The sequence below is a fragment of the Salmo trutta genome, chromosome 1 (genome assembly GCF_901001165.1).
Source record: "Salmo trutta chromosome 1, fSalTru1.1, whole genome shotgun sequence".
NCBI lineage: Eukaryota > Metazoa > Chordata > Actinopteri > Salmoniformes > Salmonidae > Salmo > Salmo trutta.
In genome coordinates this window covers 2,635,800-2,654,815 of record NC_042957.1, presented here as the reverse complement: position 1 = coordinate 2,654,815, position 19,016 = coordinate 2,635,800, and the positions used below count along the sequence as shown (strand labels likewise).

The 19,016-nt window shown below is 46.1% G+C and overlaps 1 protein-coding gene across 3 annotated transcripts in view; it reads left to right on the top strand.

Moving 5' to 3' along the window:
* Positions 1 to 305: 305 nt before the first annotated feature.
* Positions 306 to 19,016, top strand: part of tbpl1 (TBP-like 1) — an 18,788-nt gene continuing 77 nt past the window's right edge. The window contains exons 1-8 of one of the 3 annotated variants that reach the window (XM_029690952.1): positions 306 to 412; positions 1,121 to 1,318; positions 4,981 to 5,251; positions 9,161 to 9,243; positions 10,269 to 10,332; positions 14,402 to 14,505; positions 16,425 to 16,519; positions 17,879 to 19,016. The exon at positions 17,879 to 19,016 is cut by the window's right edge and continues 77 nt beyond it. In XM_029690952.1, the coding sequence (XP_029546812.1) occupies positions 5,117 to 5,251; positions 9,161 to 9,243; positions 10,269 to 10,332; positions 14,402 to 14,505; positions 16,425 to 16,519; positions 17,879 to 17,961 (564 nt within the window). In that variant the 5' untranslated portion in view covers positions 306 to 412; positions 1,121 to 1,318; positions 4,981 to 5,116 and the 3' untranslated portion in view covers positions 17,962 to 19,016. Of the gene's footprint in view, positions 441 to 498; positions 918 to 1,120; positions 1,319 to 4,980; positions 5,252 to 9,160; positions 9,244 to 10,268; positions 10,333 to 14,401; positions 14,506 to 16,424; positions 16,520 to 17,878 lie in introns of those variants that run through there. The other 2 variants (XM_029690883.1, XM_029691040.1) reach the window with 2 other exon arrangements.

The following is a 19,016-nucleotide window of genomic DNA, read 5'->3' as shown; positions in this document are numbered from 1 at the left end:
TTAATACTTTTCTTCTCCCGTGTGGCTCAGTTGGTAGAGCATGGTGTTTGCAACGACAGGGTTGTGGGTTCGATTCCCACGGGGGGCCAATACGGAAAAAAATAAAAAATAAAATAAATGTATGAAATGTATGCATTCACTACTGTAAGTCGCTCTGGATAAGAGCGTCTGCTAAATGACTAAAATGTAAAATGGAAATGGAATATCAATTGGAGACATCGTTGTCCACAAGAGGGTGGTAATAACCCCAGCCATTCTTCTGTCCGTAAAACTACAGCCTACCCCTTTAAACAAACTCTAAACAGGAAGCACTTTAGCTAGCGCTTAGCGGCTGAACACACAAGCAACAGCAATAACGTTACATTTGCCCGTGAAATGGCGTTTGTTTTTATTTTGGGAACAGTTCAGTGAGGTACATCTCCACTTAAGAAGAAAATACAGTAAATACAGTCTTGGGAGAATCCCATCAAAACTATCTAACTAATGTTAAAAGCAAGTGTTCCCCCCTTGTTAACGTTATTTGAAGAGCTAGTATGCTAACGTTAGCCATTTTCTTTGTTAATTGGCTGGCTGGCTAGCAAGCTGAAATGTGTACCAGGCTACATGTAAATGTCCTTTTTCTTTGCAAGCCTGTGTGTCTAGCTAACTATTGATGTAACTAGGTATTTAGCTAACTAACGAGCTGATTGCTAGCGATGCAAACAGAGACCCTGTGTGCAGGTGAGGTGTACACAGTTACGTTACTACGCAACAGGACACCGGCTAGCAAGTAAACTTACCTAGCTAGCTAACTAACTAAACTCATTCAATATCTTTTGACTTTTTTGGATTTAATGCTGAAGAAACCTGACAACCAACTTATTTTCTAGCCAAGATGTTTGTAATAGTATAAAAGAGCGGTGTGTCTTGATGCTGTGGTAAGCTAGGCTGGTGATGTTAGCTAGCTATTTCACTTGACTTGCTAATTAGCTTAACGTTAGCTAAAGTGACGTTATTCCCCCCTGTTTTTATTTGTTATCTTACTTAGATAATGTTTCTAGTCTGTACCATTCTGATTTGTTAATTTGTGGAAGTTGAATTGAATGTTTCTGAATGCTGACCACAACAATAATATCTGCAGTACATCGCTTCTCTGACCGGGGTTGAATGAACATCCATGGTCTGTGGGGAAGGAGCAGCCGTTCAGGTGCCAACGCCACGTTTGCGAGTTACCGGCCAAATCCTCATTATCATTGACGTCCTACTGTGGAACTAATTGTCTCTATTTTCTATTTGAGACGAGTCTGATAGAAGAACAAGAACATCCACAGACAAACCGGTATGTTATATGGTAACCTAAACAACTTCATAAAACATAGCTGAAATTGATAGCGAATATAAATGGTCAGATATACAATACCAGTCAAATGTTTTGGACACCTACTCATTCCAGGGTTTTTATTTTTTACTATTTTCTACATTATAGAATAATAGTGAAGACATCAAAACTAAGAAATAACACATATGGAATCATGTAGTAACCAAAAAAAGTGTTAAACAAATCAAAATATATTTTATATTTGAGATTATTCAAAGAAGCCACCCTTTGCCTTGATGACAGCTTTGCACACTCTTGGCGTTCTCTCAACCAGCTCCACGAGGTAGTCACCTGGAATGCATTTCAATTAACAGGTGTGCCTGTGGAATTCCTTTCCTCCTCAATGCGTTCCAGCCAATCAGTTGTGTTGTGACAACGTAGAGGTGGTATACAGAAGATTTGGTAAAAGACCAAGTCAATTTTATGACAAGAACAGCTCAAATAAGCAAAGAGAAACGACAGTCCATCATTACTTTAAGAGATGAAGGTCAGTCAATCTGGAAAATGTATTTGAACGTTTCTACAAGTGCAGTGGCAAAAACCATCAAGTGCTATGATGAAACTGGCTCTCATGAGGACCGCCACAGGAAAGGAAGACCCAGAGTTACCTCTGCTGCAGAAGACAAGTTCATCAGTGTTAACTGCACCTCAGATTGCAGCCCAAATAAATGATTCACAGAGTTCAAGTAACAGACACATCTCAACATCAACTGTTCAGAGGAGACTGCGTGAATCAGGCCTTCATGATCAAACTGCTGCAAAGAAACCACTACTAAAGGACACCAATAAGAAGACCACACTTGGGCCAAGAAACATGAGCAATGGACATTAGACCGGTGGAAATCTGTCCTTTGGTCCAAATTTGAGATTTTTGGTTACGCATGTGTGGTTCCCATCTTGAAGCATGGAGGAGGTGGTGTGATGGTGTGGGGGTGCTTTGCTGGTGACACTGTCAGTGATTTATTTAGAATTCAAGGGACATTTAACCAGCATGGCTACCACAGCATTCTGCAGTGATAGGCCATCCCATCTGGTTTGCACTTAGTGGAACTATCATTTGTTTTTCAACAGGACAATGACCCAAAACAAACCCCCAGGCTGTGTAAGGGCTATTTGACCAAGAAGGAGAGTGATGGAGTGCTGCATCAGATGACCTGGCCTCCACAATCACCCGACCTCAACCCATGAGATGGTTTGGGATGAGTTGACCTGCAGAGTGAAGGAAAAGCAGCCAACAAGTGCTCAGCATATGTGGGAACTCTTTCAAGACAGTTGGAAAATAATTCCAAGTGAACCTGGTTGAGAGAATGCCAAGAGTGCAAAGCTGTCAAGGCAAAGGGTGGCTACTTTGAAGAATCTAGAATATATTTAGATGTAACACTTTTTTTGGTGATAACATGATTCCATGTCTGTTATTTCACAGTTTTGATGTCATCACTATTATTCTACAATGTAGAAAATTTAAAAAAATAAAAACCCTGGAATGAGTATATACAGTTGAAGTCGGAAGTTTACATACACTTAGGTTGGAGTCATTAACTTGTTTTTCAACCACTTCACAAATTTCTTGTTAACAAACTATAGTTTTGGCAAGTCGGTTAGGGCATCTACTTCGTGCATGACAAGTCATTTTTCCAATAATTGTTTACAGATTATTTCACTTATAATTCACTGTATCACAATTCCAGTGGGTCAGAAGTTTACATACACTAAGTTGTCTGTGCCTTTAAACAGCTTGGAAAATTCCAGAAAATAATGTCATGGCTTTAGAAGCTTCTGATAGGCTAATTTACATCATTTGAGTCAATTGGAGGTTTACCTGTGGATGTATTTCAAGGCCTACCTTCAAACTCAGTGCGTCTTTGCTTGACATGGGAAGAAAAAAAAATCAGCCAAGACCTCAGGAAAAAAAATTGTCGACCTCCACAAGTCTAGTTCATCCTTGGGGGCAATTTCTAAATGCCTGAAAGTACCACGTTCATCTGTACAAACAATAGTACGCAAGTATAAACACCATGGGACGACGCAGCCGTCATACCGCTCAGGAAGGAGACGCGTTCTGTCTCCTAGAGATGAACGTACTTTGTTGCGAAAAGTGCAAATCAATCCCAGAACAACAGCAAAGGACCTTGTGAAGATGCTGGAGGAAACAGGTACAAAAGTATCTATATCCACAGTAAAACGAGTCCTATATCGACATAACCTGAAAAGCATCTCAGCAAAGAAGAAGCCACTGCTCCAAAACCGCCATAAAAAGCCAGACTACGGTTTGCAACTGCACATGGGGACAAGGATCGTTCGTTTTGGAGAAATGTCCTCTGGTCTGATGAAACAAAAATATAACTGTTTGGCCATAATGACCATTGTTATGTTTAGAGGAAAAAGGGGGAAACTGCAAGCCGAAGAACACCATCCCAACCGTGAAGTACGGAGGTGGCAGCATCATGTTGTGGGGGTGCTTTGCTGCAGGAGGGACTGGTGCACTTCACAAAATAGATGGCATCATGAGGTAGGAAAATTATGTGGATGTATTGAAGCAACATCTCAAGACATCAGTCAGGAAGTTAAAGCTTGGTCGCAAATGGGTCTTCCAAATGGACAATGACCCCAAACATACTTCCAAAGTTGTGGCAAAATGGCTTAAGGACAACAAACTCAATGTATTGGAGTGGCCATCACAAGGCCCTGACCTCAATCCTATGGAACATTTCTGGGCCGAACTGAAAAAGCGTTTGTGAGCAAGGAGTTCTACAAACCTAACTCAGTTACACCAGCTCTGTCAGGAGGAATGGGCCAAAATTCACCCGACTTATTGTGGAAGGCTACCTGAAACGTTTGACCCAAGTTAAACATTTTAAAGGCAATGCTACCAAATACTAATTGATTGTATGTAAACTTCTAACCCACTGGGAATGTGATGAAAGAAATAAAAGCTGAGATAAATCATTCTCTCTACTATTATTCTGACATTTCACATTCTTAAAATAAAGTGGTGATCCCAACTGACCTAAGACAGGGAATTTTTACTAGGATTAAATGTCAGGAATTGTGTGAAACTGAGTTTAAATGTATTTGGCTAAGGTGTATGTAAACTTCCGACTTCAATTGTACACGTGTCAAGCCTTTCAGTGTAGAAGTGCTGATCTAGAATCAGGTCCCCACCTGTCCATGTAATCTGATTCATTATAATCTAGGATCAGGTCCCCCCCTGTCCATGTAATCTGATTCATTATAATCTAGGATCAGGTCCCCACCTGTCCATGTAATCTGATTCATTATAATCTAGGATCAGGTCCCCCCCCCGTCCATGTAATCTGATTCATGATAATCTAGGATCAGGTCCCCCCCCCCCCGTCCATGTAATCTGATTCATTATAATCTAGGATCAGGTCCCCCCCTCTCCATGTAATCTGATTCATTATAATCTAGGATCAGGTCCCCCCCTCCGTCCATGTAATCTGATTCATTATGATCTAAAATATAAAACTGATCTTAGCCCAGAACTCCTACTCTGAGATGCTGTGATATCAAATAGCTATTGGTGAAGAAGGTAAAGGCTTCATTCATTTAGCTAGCGGAATGAGATATCTAATACTAGAGATGTCTGTCTCTGTGATTTCTAGTGTTCGCATCCAGGCGGTTGCCATGCACCTGTAATCCGCTTCCTGTCAGCCAGGCCCAGCCACCCAGGCCCAGCCACCCAGACCCAGGCCCAGCCACTCAGGCCCAGCCACTGCGCTCCGTGTCCAGTGGGTCCCCATGGAGCCCAGTAATGACGTGGCGTTGGATATCATTATCACCAATGTGGTGGCCGTATTCAGGACCCGCTGCCACCTCAACCTGCGCACCATCGCTCTGGAGGGGGTCAACGTAATCTATAAACCTGAATATGGGGTAAGGACAGATACATAAATGGGTGGACTGGCGGCCATTTTGAGTGTACACATAAGAGCTAAGTAAAATAATACAGGTTAAGACTACAGGATTCTAATATCCCGTAACTCTTTGCAGCAATGGAACCAGCTTTGCTTGTTAGCAACGGCGCTAGCGCTTGTCATGATTTTGTTTATTTTCAAACACTTCCGCCTTAGGAGTAAAGCAGGAAGTAAAATCAGAAAGTGTACCCTTCAATCTTTTTCTGTAATTTGTTGAATCAACTCCACTGACTTTACAATAAATGCAATCCATTGCATGAGCCATATCAGTTAGCATCATTTGAATGAAAGTTCTACATTACCATGGAAATTATTGCACCACAATACCAGCCAGCCATTGTGAGTGAACCCATGAGTTAACCAGTCAATATGCTATAGTTATAGGTTCCAAGCCTGTTCTATTTCTATGGTTAGGACACCACCTGTCTGTGACCTGTAATGTTTTTTCACCTTTCAACTCAGTTGGCCAGAGAATTGGCTTTTCCGGTATTCCTCTCAAGGTTTCTAGAGTTTTGTGATCTCAAGGGAACCCGGGGCGTTTTTGCCATGAGGGAACCCGGGGCGTTTTGCTTTGAGGGAACCCGGGGCGTTTTTTGCCATGAGGGAACCCGGGGCGTTTTTGCCATGAGGGAACCCGGGGCGTTTTTGCCATGAGGGAACCCGGGGCGTTTTTGCCATGAGGGAACCCGGGGCGTTTTTGCTTTGAGGGAACCCGGGGCGTTTTTTGCTTTGATGGAACCCGGGGCGTTTTTGCCATGAGGGAACCCGGGGCGTTTTGCCATGAGGGAACCCGGAGCGTTTTTGCCATGAGGGAACCCGGGGCGTTTTTGCCATGAGGGAACCCGGGGCGTTTTGCTTTGAGGGAACCCGGGGCGTTTTGCTTTGAGGGAACCCGGGGCGTTTTGCTTTGAGGGAACCCGGGGCGTTTTGCTTTGAGGGAACCCGGGGCGTTTTTGCCATGAGGGAACCCGGGGCGTTTTTGCCATGAGGGAACCCGGCGTTTTGCTTTGAGGGAACCCGGGGCGTTTTGCTTTGAGGGAACCCGGGGCGTTTTGCTTTGAGGGAACCCGGGGCGTTTTGCCATGAGGGAACCCGGGGCGTTTTGCCATGAGGGAACCCGGGGCGTTTTTTACTTTGAGGGAACCCGAGGCGTTTTTGCCATGAGGGAACCCGGGGAGTTTTTGCCATGAGGGAACCCGGGGAGTTTTTGCCTTGAGGGAACCCGGGGAGTTTTTGCCTTGAGGGAACCCGGGGAGTTTTTGCCATGAGGGAACCCGGGGAGTTTTTGCCATGAGGGAACCCGGGGAATTTTTGCCATGAGGGAACCCGGGGAATTTTTGCCATGAGGGAACCCGGGGCGCTTTTGCCATGAGGGAACCCGAGGCGTTTTTTACTTTGAGGGAACCCGAGGCGTTTTTGCCATGAGGGAACCCGGGGAGTTTTTGCCATGAGGGAACCCGGGGAGTTTTTGCCTTGAGGGAACCCGGGGAGTTTTTGCCATGAGGGAACCCGGGGAATTTTTGCCATGAGGGAACCCGGGGCGCTTTTGCCATGAGGGAACCCGGGGAGTTTTTGCCTTGAGGGAACCCGGGGCGTTTTTGCCTTGAGGGAACCCGGGGTGTTTTTGCCATGAGGGAACCCGGGCCGTGTACAGTCTGATCAACTCTCCCTAGGCTTAATGGATCTACACACTGTGTTACACTCTGCTTTAGTTCTACGCACTTTTGTGCAGATGAATTTTTGGACCGGGCCGTATACGACTCGTAGAGTATGTAGTAGAGGTCGACCGATTAGGATTTTTCAACGCCGATGCTGATTATTGGAGGGCCCAAAAAAAGGCCGATACCGATTAATCGGACAATTTAAAAAAATAAATGTTTTACATTTATTTGTAATAATGACAATTACAACAATCCTGAATGAACACTTATTTGAACTTAATATAATACATCAATAAAATCAATTTAGCCTCAAATAAATAATGAAACATGTTCAATTTGATTTAAATAATGCAAAAACAAAAAGTGTTGGAGAAGAAAGTAAAAGTGCAATATGTGCCATGTAAAAAGCTAACGTTTAAGTTCCTTGCTCAGAACATGGGAACATATGAAAGCTGGTGGTTCCTTTTAACATGAGTCTTCAATATTCCCAGTTAAGAAGTTTTAGGTGGTAGTTATTATAGGAATTATAGGACTATTTCTCTCTATACGATTTGTATTTCATATACCTTTGACTATTGGATGTTCTTATAAGCACTTTAGTATTGCCAGTGTAACAGTATAGCTTCCGTCCCTCTCCTCGCTCCTACCTGGGCTTGAACCAGGAACACATCGACAACAGCCACCCTCGAAGCAGCGTTACCCATGTAGAGCAAGTGACGTTTGAAACGCTATTAGCGCGCACCCCGCTAACTAGCTAGCCATTTCACATCGGTTACACCAGCCTCATCTTGGGAGTTGACAGGCTTGAAGTCATAAACAGCGCAATGCTTGAAGCATTGCAAAGGGCTGCTGGCAAAACGCACGAAAGTGCTGTTTTGAATGAATGCTTACGAGCCTGCTGGTGCCTACCACCGCTCAGTCAGACTGCTCTATCAAATCATAGACTTAATTATAACATAATAACACACAGAAATACGAGCCTTGGGTCATTAATATGGTCGAATCCGGAAACTATCATCTCGAAAACAAAACGTTATTCCTGTTACATTGCACAACCTTCAGTGTTATGTCATAATTACGTAAAATTCTGACAAATTACCCAAAGTGTTGCATATACCCTGACTGCGTGCAATGAACACAAACTGACACAATTTCACCTGGTTAATATTGCCTGCTAACCTGGATTTCATTTAGCTAAATATGCAGGTTTAAAAATATATATACTTCTGTGTATTGATTTTCAGAAAGGCATTGATGTTTATGGTTAGGTACAGTCGTGCAACGATTGTGCTTTTTTCGCAAATGCGCTTTTGTTAAATCATCCCCCGTTTGGCGAAGTTGGCTGTCTTTGTAAGGAAGAAATAGTCTTCACAGTTCGTAACGAGCCAGGCGGCCCAAACTGCTGCATATACCCTGACTCTGTTTGCAAGAGAAGTGACACATTTTCCCTAGTTAAAAGAAATTCATGTTAGCAGGCAATATTAACTAAATATGCAGGTTTAAAAATATATACTTGTGTATTGATTTTAAGAAAGGCATTGATGTTTATGGTTGGAGCAACGTGTACCTAAGCAATTGTATGCAACGCAGGACTGGCTAGATAAACTAGTAATATCATCAACCATGTGTAGTTAACTAGTGATTATGTTAAGATTGATAGTTTTTATAAGATAAGTTTAATGCTAGCTAGCAACTTACCTTGGCTTCTTACTGCATTCGCGTAACAGGCAGGCTCCTCGTGGAGTGCAATGTAAAGCAGGTGGTTAGAGCGTTGGACTAGTTAACCGTAAGGTTGCAAGATTGAATCCCCGAGCTGACAAGGTAAAAATCTGTCGTTCTGCCCCTGAACAAGGCAGTTAACCCACTGTTCCTAGGCCGTCATTGAAAATAAGAATGTGTTCTTAACTGACTTGCCTAGTTAAATAAAGGTCTAAAAAATATATAATTATTATTTTTTTAAATAAATTTAAAAAATTGGCCAAATCGGCGTCCAGAAATACCGATTTCCGATTTGTTATGAAAACTTGAAATCGGCCCTAATTAATCGGCCATTCCGATTAATCGGTCGACCTCTAATATGTAGCGTCCTTTAGGTGCTCTGTGACTAGTAACTATGTAAGGACAGTGTGTATTGTATAGTCTTATCCTGTGTGTGTGTGTGTGTGTGTGTGTGTGTGTGTGTGTGTGTGTGTGTGTGTAACATCCAGAAAGTCCTGATGAAACTCCGCAAACCCAGGATCACCGCTTCCATCTGGTCTTCAGGGAAAATTATCTGTACTGGTGCTACCAGGTACACACACCACAACACACACACACACACCACAATACACACACATACACAATACACACACACACCACAATACACACACCAGACTACAGACACACACACACCACAATACACACACACCACAATACACACACACCACAATACACACACACACACCACAATACACACACACATACACCACAATACACACACACCACAATACACACACACACACACACCACAATACACACACACACACCACAATACACACACACACACCACAATACACACACACACACCACAATACACACACACACACCACAATACACACACACACCACAATACACACACACACATCACAATACACACACACACACCACAATACACACACACCACAATACACACACACACACACACACACCACAATACACACACACACACACCACAATACACACACACACACACCACAATACACACACACACACCAGACTACACACACACACCACAATACACACACACACCACAATACACACACACACACCACAATACACACACACCACAATATACACACACACACCACAATACACACACACACACACACCACAATACACACACACCACAATACACACACCACAATACACACACCACAATACACACACCACAATATACACACACACACACCACAATACACACACACACACACCACAATACACACACACACACACCAGACTACACACACACACCACAATACACACACCAGACTACATACACACACACACACCAGACTACACACACCACAATACACACACACACCACAATACACACACACACCACAATACACACACCAGACTACATACACACACACACCAGACTACATACACACACACACCAGACTACACACACACCACAATACACACACACACCACAATACACACACACACCACAATACACACACCACAATACACACACACACCACAATACACACACCACAATACACACACCAGACTACACACACACACACACTGATCTGTGTCTCTGTGTCTCCCCAGTGAGGATGAGGCTAAGCAGGGAGCCCGGAGATTAGCCCGCACCCTACAGAAACTGGGCTTCAAGGTACGAGATGACCCAGCAGACCTACTGCACCAGACCTACTGCACCAGACCTACTGCACTACCCTGTACATGACCCAGCAGACCTACTGCACTCCCCTGTACATGACCCAGCAGACCTACTGCACCAGACCTACTGCACTACCCTGTACATGACCCACCAGACCTACTGCACTACGCTGTACATAACCCATCAGACCTACTGCACCAGACCTACTGCACTACCCTGTACATGACCCAGCAGACCTACTGCACCAGACCTACTGCACTACCCTGTACATGACCCATCAGACCTACTGCACCAGACCTACTGCACTACCCTGTACATGACCCAGCAGACCTACTGCACTACCCTGTACATGACCCACCAGACCTACTGCACTACCCTGTACATGACCCATCATACCTACTGACCTGTACATGACCCACCAGACCTACTGCACTACCCTGTACATGACCCACCAGACCTACTGCACCAGACCTACTGCACTACCCTGTACATGACCCAGCAGACCTACTGCACCAGATCTACTGCACTACCCTGTACATGACCCAGCAGACCTACTGCACTACCCTGTACATGACCCAGCAGACCTACTGCGCTACCCTGTACATAACCCAGCAGACCTACTGCACCAGACCTACTGCACTACCCTGTACATGACCCAGCAGACCTACTGCACTACCCTGTACATGGCCCACCTACACCTACTGCACTACCCTGTACATGACCCACCAGACCTACTGCACCAGACCTACTGCACTACCCTGTACATGACCCAGCAGACCTACTGCACTACCCTGTACATGACCCACCTAGACCTACTGCACTACCCTGTACATGACCCACCAGACCTACTGCACCAGACCTACTGCACTACCCTGTACATGACCCAGCAGACCTACTGCACCAGATCTACTGCACTACCCTGTACATGACCCAGCAGACCTACTGCACTACCCTGTACATGACCCAGCAGACCTACTGCACTACCCTGTACATGACCCAGCAGACCTACTGCACCAGACCTACTGCACTACCCTGTACATGACCCAGCAGACCTACTGCACTACCCTGTACATGACCCAGCAGACCTACTGCACCAGATCTACTGCACTACCCTGTACATGACCCGTGTGGTTTAACCTGTACATGACCCGTATGGGTCAGTTGGTAGAGCGTGGTACTGACCTGTACATGACCCGTGTGGTACTGACCTGTACATGACCCGTGTGGTTCTGTTGGTAGAGCGTGGTACTGACCTGTACATGACCCGTGTGGTTTAACCTGTACATGACCCGTGGGGTTCTGTTGGTAGAGCGTGGTACTGGCCTGAACATGACCCGTGTGGTTCTGTTGGTAGAGCGTGGTACTGACCTGTACATGACCCGTGTGGTTCTGTTGGGAGAGCGTGGTACTACCCTGTACATGACGTGTGGTTCAGTTGGTAGAGCGTGGTACTGACCTGTACATGACCTGTGTGGTTCTGTTGGTAGAGCGTGGTACTGACCTGTACATGACCCGTGTGGTTCTGTTGGTAGAGGGTGGTACTGACCTGTACATGACCCGTGTGGTTCTGTTGGTAGAGCGTGGTACTGACCTGTACATGACCCGTGTGGTTCTGTTGGTAGAGCGTGGTACTGACCTGTACATGACCCGTGTGGTTTAACCTGTACATGACCCGTGTGGTTCTGTTGGTAGAGCGTGGTACTGACCTGTACATGACCCGTGTGGTTCAGTTGGTAGAGCGTGGTACTGACCTGTACATGACCCGTGTGGTTCTGTTGGTAGAGCGTGGTACTGACCTGTACATGACCCGTGTGGTTCTGTTGGTAGAGCGTGGTACTGACCTGTACATGACCCGTGTGGTTCTGTTGGTAGAGCGTGGTACTGACCTGTACATGACCCGTGTGGTTCTGTTGGTAGAGGGTGGTACTGACCTGTACATGACCCGTGTGGTTCTGTTGGTAGAGCGTGGTACTGACCTGTACATGACCCGTGTGGTTTAACCTGTACATGACCCGTGGGGTTATGTTGGTAGAGCGTGGTACTGGCCTGTACATGACCCGTGTGGTTCTGTTGGTAGAGCGTGGTACTGACCTGTACATGACCCGTGTGGTTCTGTTGGTAGAGCGTGGTACTGACCTGTACATGACCCGTGTGGTTCTGTTGGTAGAGCGTGGTACTGACCTGTACATGACCCGTGTGGTTCAGTTGGTAGAGCGTGGTACTGACCTGTACATGACCCGTGTGGTTCTGTTGGTAGAGCGTGGTACTGACCTCTACATGACCCGTGTGGTTCTGTTGGTAGAGCGTGGTACTAACCTGTACATGACCCGTGTGGTTCTGTTGGTAGAGCGTGGTACTGACCTGTACATGACCCGTGTGGTTTAACCTGTACATGACCCGTGTGGTTCAGTTGGTAGAGGGTGGTACTGACCTGTTCATGACCCGTGTGGTTCTGTTGGTAGAGCGTGGTACTGACCTGTACATGACCCGTGTGGTTCTGTTGGTAGAGCGTGGTACTGACCTGTACATGACCCGTGTGGTTTAACCTGTACATGATCCGTGTGGTTCTGTTGGTAGAGCGTGGTACTGACCTGTACATGACCCGTGTGGTTTAACCTGCACATGACCCGTGGGGTTCTGTTGGTAGAGCGTGGTACTGACCTGTACATGACCCGTGTGGTTCTGTTGGTAGAGCGTGGTACTGACCTGTACATGACCCGTGTGGTTCTGTTGGTAGAGCGTGGTACTGACCTGTACATGACCCGTGTGGTTCTGTTGGTAGAGCGTGGTACTGACCTGTACATGACCCGTGTGGTTCAGTTGGTAGAGCGTGGTACTGACCTGTACATGACCCGTGTGGTTCTGTTGGTAGAGCGTGGTACTGACCTCTACATGACCCGTGTGGTTCTGTTGGTAGAGCGTGGTACTGACCTGTACATGACCCGTGTGGTTCAGTTGGTAGAGCGTGGTACTGACCTGTACATGACCCGTGTGGTTCAGTTGGTAGAGCGTGGTACTACCCTGTACACGACCCGTGTGGTTCTGTTGGTAGAGCGTGGTACTGACCTGTACATGACCCGTGTGGTTTAACCTGTACATGACCCGTGTGGTTCAGTTGGTAGAGCGTGGTACTAACCTGTACATGACCCGTGTGGTACTGACCTGTACATGACCCGTGTGGTTCTGTTGGTAGAGCGTGGTACTAACCTGTACATGACCCGTGTGGTTCTGTTGGTAGAGCGTGGTACTGACCTGTACATGACCCGTGTGGTTTAACCTGTACATGACCCGTGTGGTTCTGTTGGTAGAGCGTGGTACTGACCTGTACATGACCCGTGTGGTTCTGTTGGTAGAGCGTGGTACTGACCTGTACATGACCCGTGTGGTTCTGTTGGTAGAGCGTGGTACTGACCTGTACATGACCCGTGTGGTTCTGTTGGTAGAGCGTGGTACTACCCTGTACATGACCCGTGTGGTTCTGTTGGTAGAGTGTGGTACTGACCTGTACATGACCCGTGTGGTTCTGTTGGTAGAGCGTGGTACTGACCTGTACATGACCCGTGTGGTTCTGTTGGTAGAGCGTGGTACTGACCTGTACATGACCCGTGTGGTTCTGTTGGTAGAGCGTGGTACTGACCTGTACATGACCCGTGTGGTTCTGTTGGTAGAGCGTGGTACTGACCTGTACATGACCCGTGTGGTTCTGTTGGTAGAGCGTGGTACTGACCTGTACATGACCCGTGTGGTTCTGTTGGTAGAGCGTGGTACTGACCTGTACATGACCCGTGTGGTTCTGTTGGTAGAGCGTGGTACTGGCAATACCAGGGTTCTGGGTTCATTTCCCACGGGGGGACTGTTACGGGGGCAGAAAATACCATCTGCTAAATGACTCAAATGTAAACAATCTAAATCGCAGAACAGCATTAAAATGACAGGAATCGATTCCTTATGAAAGGGTTGATTCCTTTATTAAGGAATTGGGAATCGAGCCCTAACTACAGCCCACCACAAACTAACGTGTGTGTGTGTGTGTGTGTGTGTGTGTGTGTGTGTGTGTGTGTAGGTGAGGTTCTCAGAGTTCAAGGTGGTGAACGTCCTGGCAGTGTGCTCCATGCCCTTCGCCATCAGACTCATCGACTTCACTAAGAACAACCGGCCCATCGCCAGGTAAAACAGACTACGTCGTCACCCCGGCAACACACACACACTGTCACCGCAACAACCGTTGCCACAGATCTCCACTCTCAACACAGCAGTGTGTGACTGTGTAGATGAGGCCTTTCTATAGTAAGGGGTGTCCCAGCCAGAACGACCCATAGGGCAAGACTCTATCTCCTGTTTCTGTAGTGAGACAGCTTGATGTACCAGGACACCCCCTGGACAGGACACTAGTCTATCTCCTGTTTCTGTAGTGAGACAGCTTGATGTACCAGGACACCCCCTGGACAGGACACTAGTCTATCTCCTGTTTCTGTAGTGAGACAGCTTGATGTACCAGGACACCCCCTGGACAGGACACTAGTCTATCTCCTGTTTCTGTAGTGAGACAGCTTGATGTACCAGGACACTAGTCTATCCCCTGTTTCTGTAGTGAGACAGCTTGATGTACCAGGACACCCCCTGGACAGGACACTAGTCTATCCCCTGTTTCTGCAGAGAGACAGCTTGATGTACCAGGACAGGACACTAGTCTATCCCCTGTTTCTGTAGAGAGACAGCTTGATGTACCAGGACACCCCCTGGACAGGACACTAGTCAAGAATCAATGCTATATCTTTAATTGAAATGCTCTTTGATTTTGGTACAATCTGACATTCACTGCTGTTCAGAGTTTTAGGGAGAGCTGAACTGGCCCGTAGATTTTAAAATCTCAATGGGAGCAGATGTCCTTGTCCTTACCATTTTCACAGATGAAAAGATCAGATGAGTTGAACTTTTGACGGACAATTTCCAAAATATAAAATAAATAGGGGGGGGGGGGACTCAGTCGGGGCCCATCTTAAGAGAGACACTTCTGATGCTCAACCACATTTAGAAAAATGCACCTTTTTTGAATTTAACTCGCAGCACTGTTATGTCAATCACTGACAGTCACTCAATTAGCCACTGTACTCACATAAACTGGATGGAAACGTGGTCACTGACAGTCACTCAATTAGCCCATGTCAGCTAATATTGTTTTAGATTGGTAAATTAGTCTAGCCAGCTATCTAAACTAGACTAACCTGTAGTAATTACTGACCAAGGGGCCCCCGTTCATTATCTTAGTCACTCTCACTAAGATATATCAAATTCAAAACTGCAAACATTTCTCTCCACCCTATAGGAAAACCAATAGAATTGCAGGAAATTGCTTGTAAAATGTCAAAATTGTATCCTTCGTGCCATGGCAAAATGATAAGAATTGCAGGAAATGTATTTTATAAAATTGCTAAATCTCCTCTCAGCCCCGTGGTACCTGCCTACAGAGCAGCAGCGAGGAACTACCCTTCCTTAACCTTCAGGCTCTGCTCAAATCTCTACATCCCGAGCACTCTGTTCTGCCACCGCCGGTCTCTTGACCTTCCCACCCCTACAATTCAGCTTTTTTGTTGTTGTTGTTTACCCATCTACCAATAGGTGCCCTTCTTTGTGAGACATTGGAAAACCTCCCTGGTCTTTGTGGTTGAATCTGTGCTGTGAAATTCACTGCTGGACTGAGGGGCCTTACAGATACTTGTATGTGTGTTGGGTACAGAGATGTGGTAGTCATTCAAATATCATGTTAAACACTTATTATTGCACACAGTCAGTCCATCCAACGTATTTTTGCTCCTGAACTTGTTCAGGCTTGTCATAACTAAGGGGTTGAATAGTTATTGACTCAATGCATTTCAGCTTTTTATTATTTATTCATTTGTAAAAAAAAAATCTAAAAACACAATTCCACTTTGACATTATGTGGTATTGTGTGTAGATCAGAGACACAATCTCAATTTAATCCGTTTAAAATTCAAGCTGTAACGCAACAAAATGTGAAAACGTCAAGGGTATATGAATACTTTCTGAAAGGGTGTGTGTGTGTGTGTGTGTGTGTGTGTGTTTAGCTATGAACCAGAGCTCCACCCTGCAGCCACCTACAGGATCAAAACCCTCAAGGCCACCGTCCAGGTCTTCTCTACTGGCAGCCTTACCATCACAGGTACACACACACACCGTCCAGGTCTTCTCTACTGGCAGCCTTACCATCACAGGTACACACACACACCGTCCAGGTCTTCTCTACTGGCAGCCTTACCATCACAGGTACATACACACACCGTCCAGGTCTTCTCTACTGGCAGCCTTACCTTCACAGGTACATACACACACCGTCCAGGTCTTCTCTACTGGCAGCCTTACCTTCACAGGTACATACACACACCGTCCAGGTCTTCTCTACTGGCAGCCTTACCTTCACAGGTACATACACACACCGTCCAGGTCTTCTCTACTGGCAGCCTTACCTTCACAGGTACATACACACACCGTCCAGGTCTTCTCTACTGGCAGCCTTACCTTCACAGGTACATACACACACCGTCCAGGTCTTCTCTACTGGCAGCCTTACCATCACAGGTACACACACACACCGTCCAGGTCTTCTCTACTGGTAGCCTTACCTTCACAGGTACATACACACACCGTCCAGGTCTTCTCTACTGGTAGCCTTACCTTCACAGGTACACACACACACACCGTCCAGGTCTTCTCTACTGGCAGCCTTACCTTCACAGGTACACACACACACACACACACACACCGTCCAGGTCTTCTCTACTGGCAGCCTTACCTTCACAGGTACACACACACACACACACCGTCCAGGTCTTCTCTACTGGCAGCCTTACCTTCACAGGTACATACACACACCGTCCAGGTCTTCTCTACTGGCAGCCTTACCTTCACAGGTACACACACACACCATCCAGGTCTTCTCTACTGGCAGCCTTACCTTCACAGGTACACACACACACACACACACACCGTCCAGGTCTTCTCTACTGGCAGCCTTACCTTCACAGGTACACACACACACACACACCGTCCAGGTCTTCTCTACTGGCAGCCTTACCTTCACAGGTACACACACACACCATCCAGGTCTTCTCTACTGGCAGCCTTACCTTCACAGGTACATACACACACCGTCCAGGTCTTCTCTACTGGTAGCCTTACCTTCACAGGTACATACACACACCGTCCAGGTCTTCTCTACTGGTAGCCTTACCTTCACAGGTACATACACACACCGTCCAGGTCTTCTCTACTGGCAGCCTTACCTTCACAGGTACACACACACACTGTACACAAACAAACTTTACTTTTACGTCTTGTCACTTCTGTGGAAACTTGAAAACCGTATCCAACCACACCCAACCCATTTCATATGACTAACTTTGTCTCGTCTGTCTGTCTGTCTGTCTGTCTGTCTGTCTGTCTGTCTGTCTGTCTGTCTGTCTGTCTGTCTGTCTGTCTGTCTGTCTCTCTCTCTCTCTCTCTCTCTCTCTCTCTCTCTCAGGACCAAATGTGCAGGCTGTAGCCACGGCTGTAGAGCACATCTACCCCATGCTGTTAGAGTGTCAGAAACCCCTCCGCAAATAACAGACACGAAAAACAAGAACGAAATGGAGAGAGAGAGAGACAGAGGCTAAAAGCACCTTATCCATTGGATGCATTGTATTATCCTCAACTTATCTGCCCGGCAACAGTCCGGGCCTTTGTCCTGATTGGCTGGATTTGTCCAGGAAGTCAGAAAGGCAGCTTCCGTCCTCCTACTGTCCAATGACCTGTTGTCTTGGTGACAGCTACGCCCTCTGAACTTTGACCCTGGATGACCTCTACAGTATGACCTCTAACCTTTCACCTTTAGCAGCCAGCCAGCCAATGATGGCTGCTCCTGTGACGGATTCACACTAGAAGGGGCGGGGCTCTCCAAGCCATCCATGATTCCTTAGTTTTCAATTGTATTATTTTAGATTTGATGATGTCACGGGCTGTGTTCCAAATGGCAGCCTATTCCCTATATAGTGTACTACTTTTCATAGGTCTGTGGTCTAAAGTAGTGCACTATGTAGGGAATAGGCTGCCATTTGGAACACAGATAGGGTTTTAATGCATGGGCAGACAGACCAGTCTTCAACATGACCTGTCCCACAGAACACAACAAAGGTTTTAACAGAACATAACATACATTTCCATAGGAAGCTATTATTGTCCCATTTGACTGTGATGTTGAATATAGTTTTAGACCCTATATTCGTCTGCTCTCTATTCATATCACTGGGATTGCAAAATCCCTGTAAATTTCCACAAATTCCCAGGTTCTCCAAAAATCTTGGTCGGAGGTGATCTGTTTCTTCCATCCCTTTTCTGGGGAAAACTTCCAACTGGGATTTCTGGAAAACCTGTGAATTCTGGGAGAATTGCCGGTTTTATGCAACCCAACATGTCCCCTTTAACCACAGATCAGATGTTTCCATCCACCTTGGTAGTCTTTTCCATGAGATGCGTCTTCTGGAAGACTCCGTCCATGAGTTGTTCAGGCTGGGGCTTTGAATACTTGACAGACAAGTTGTTGTTATTGATCTGTAGAGAGAAACGCCCGCTGGAATGGGAAATGCAGGGTTGACCTATTGCTCTCCTGATTGTTGTATGGT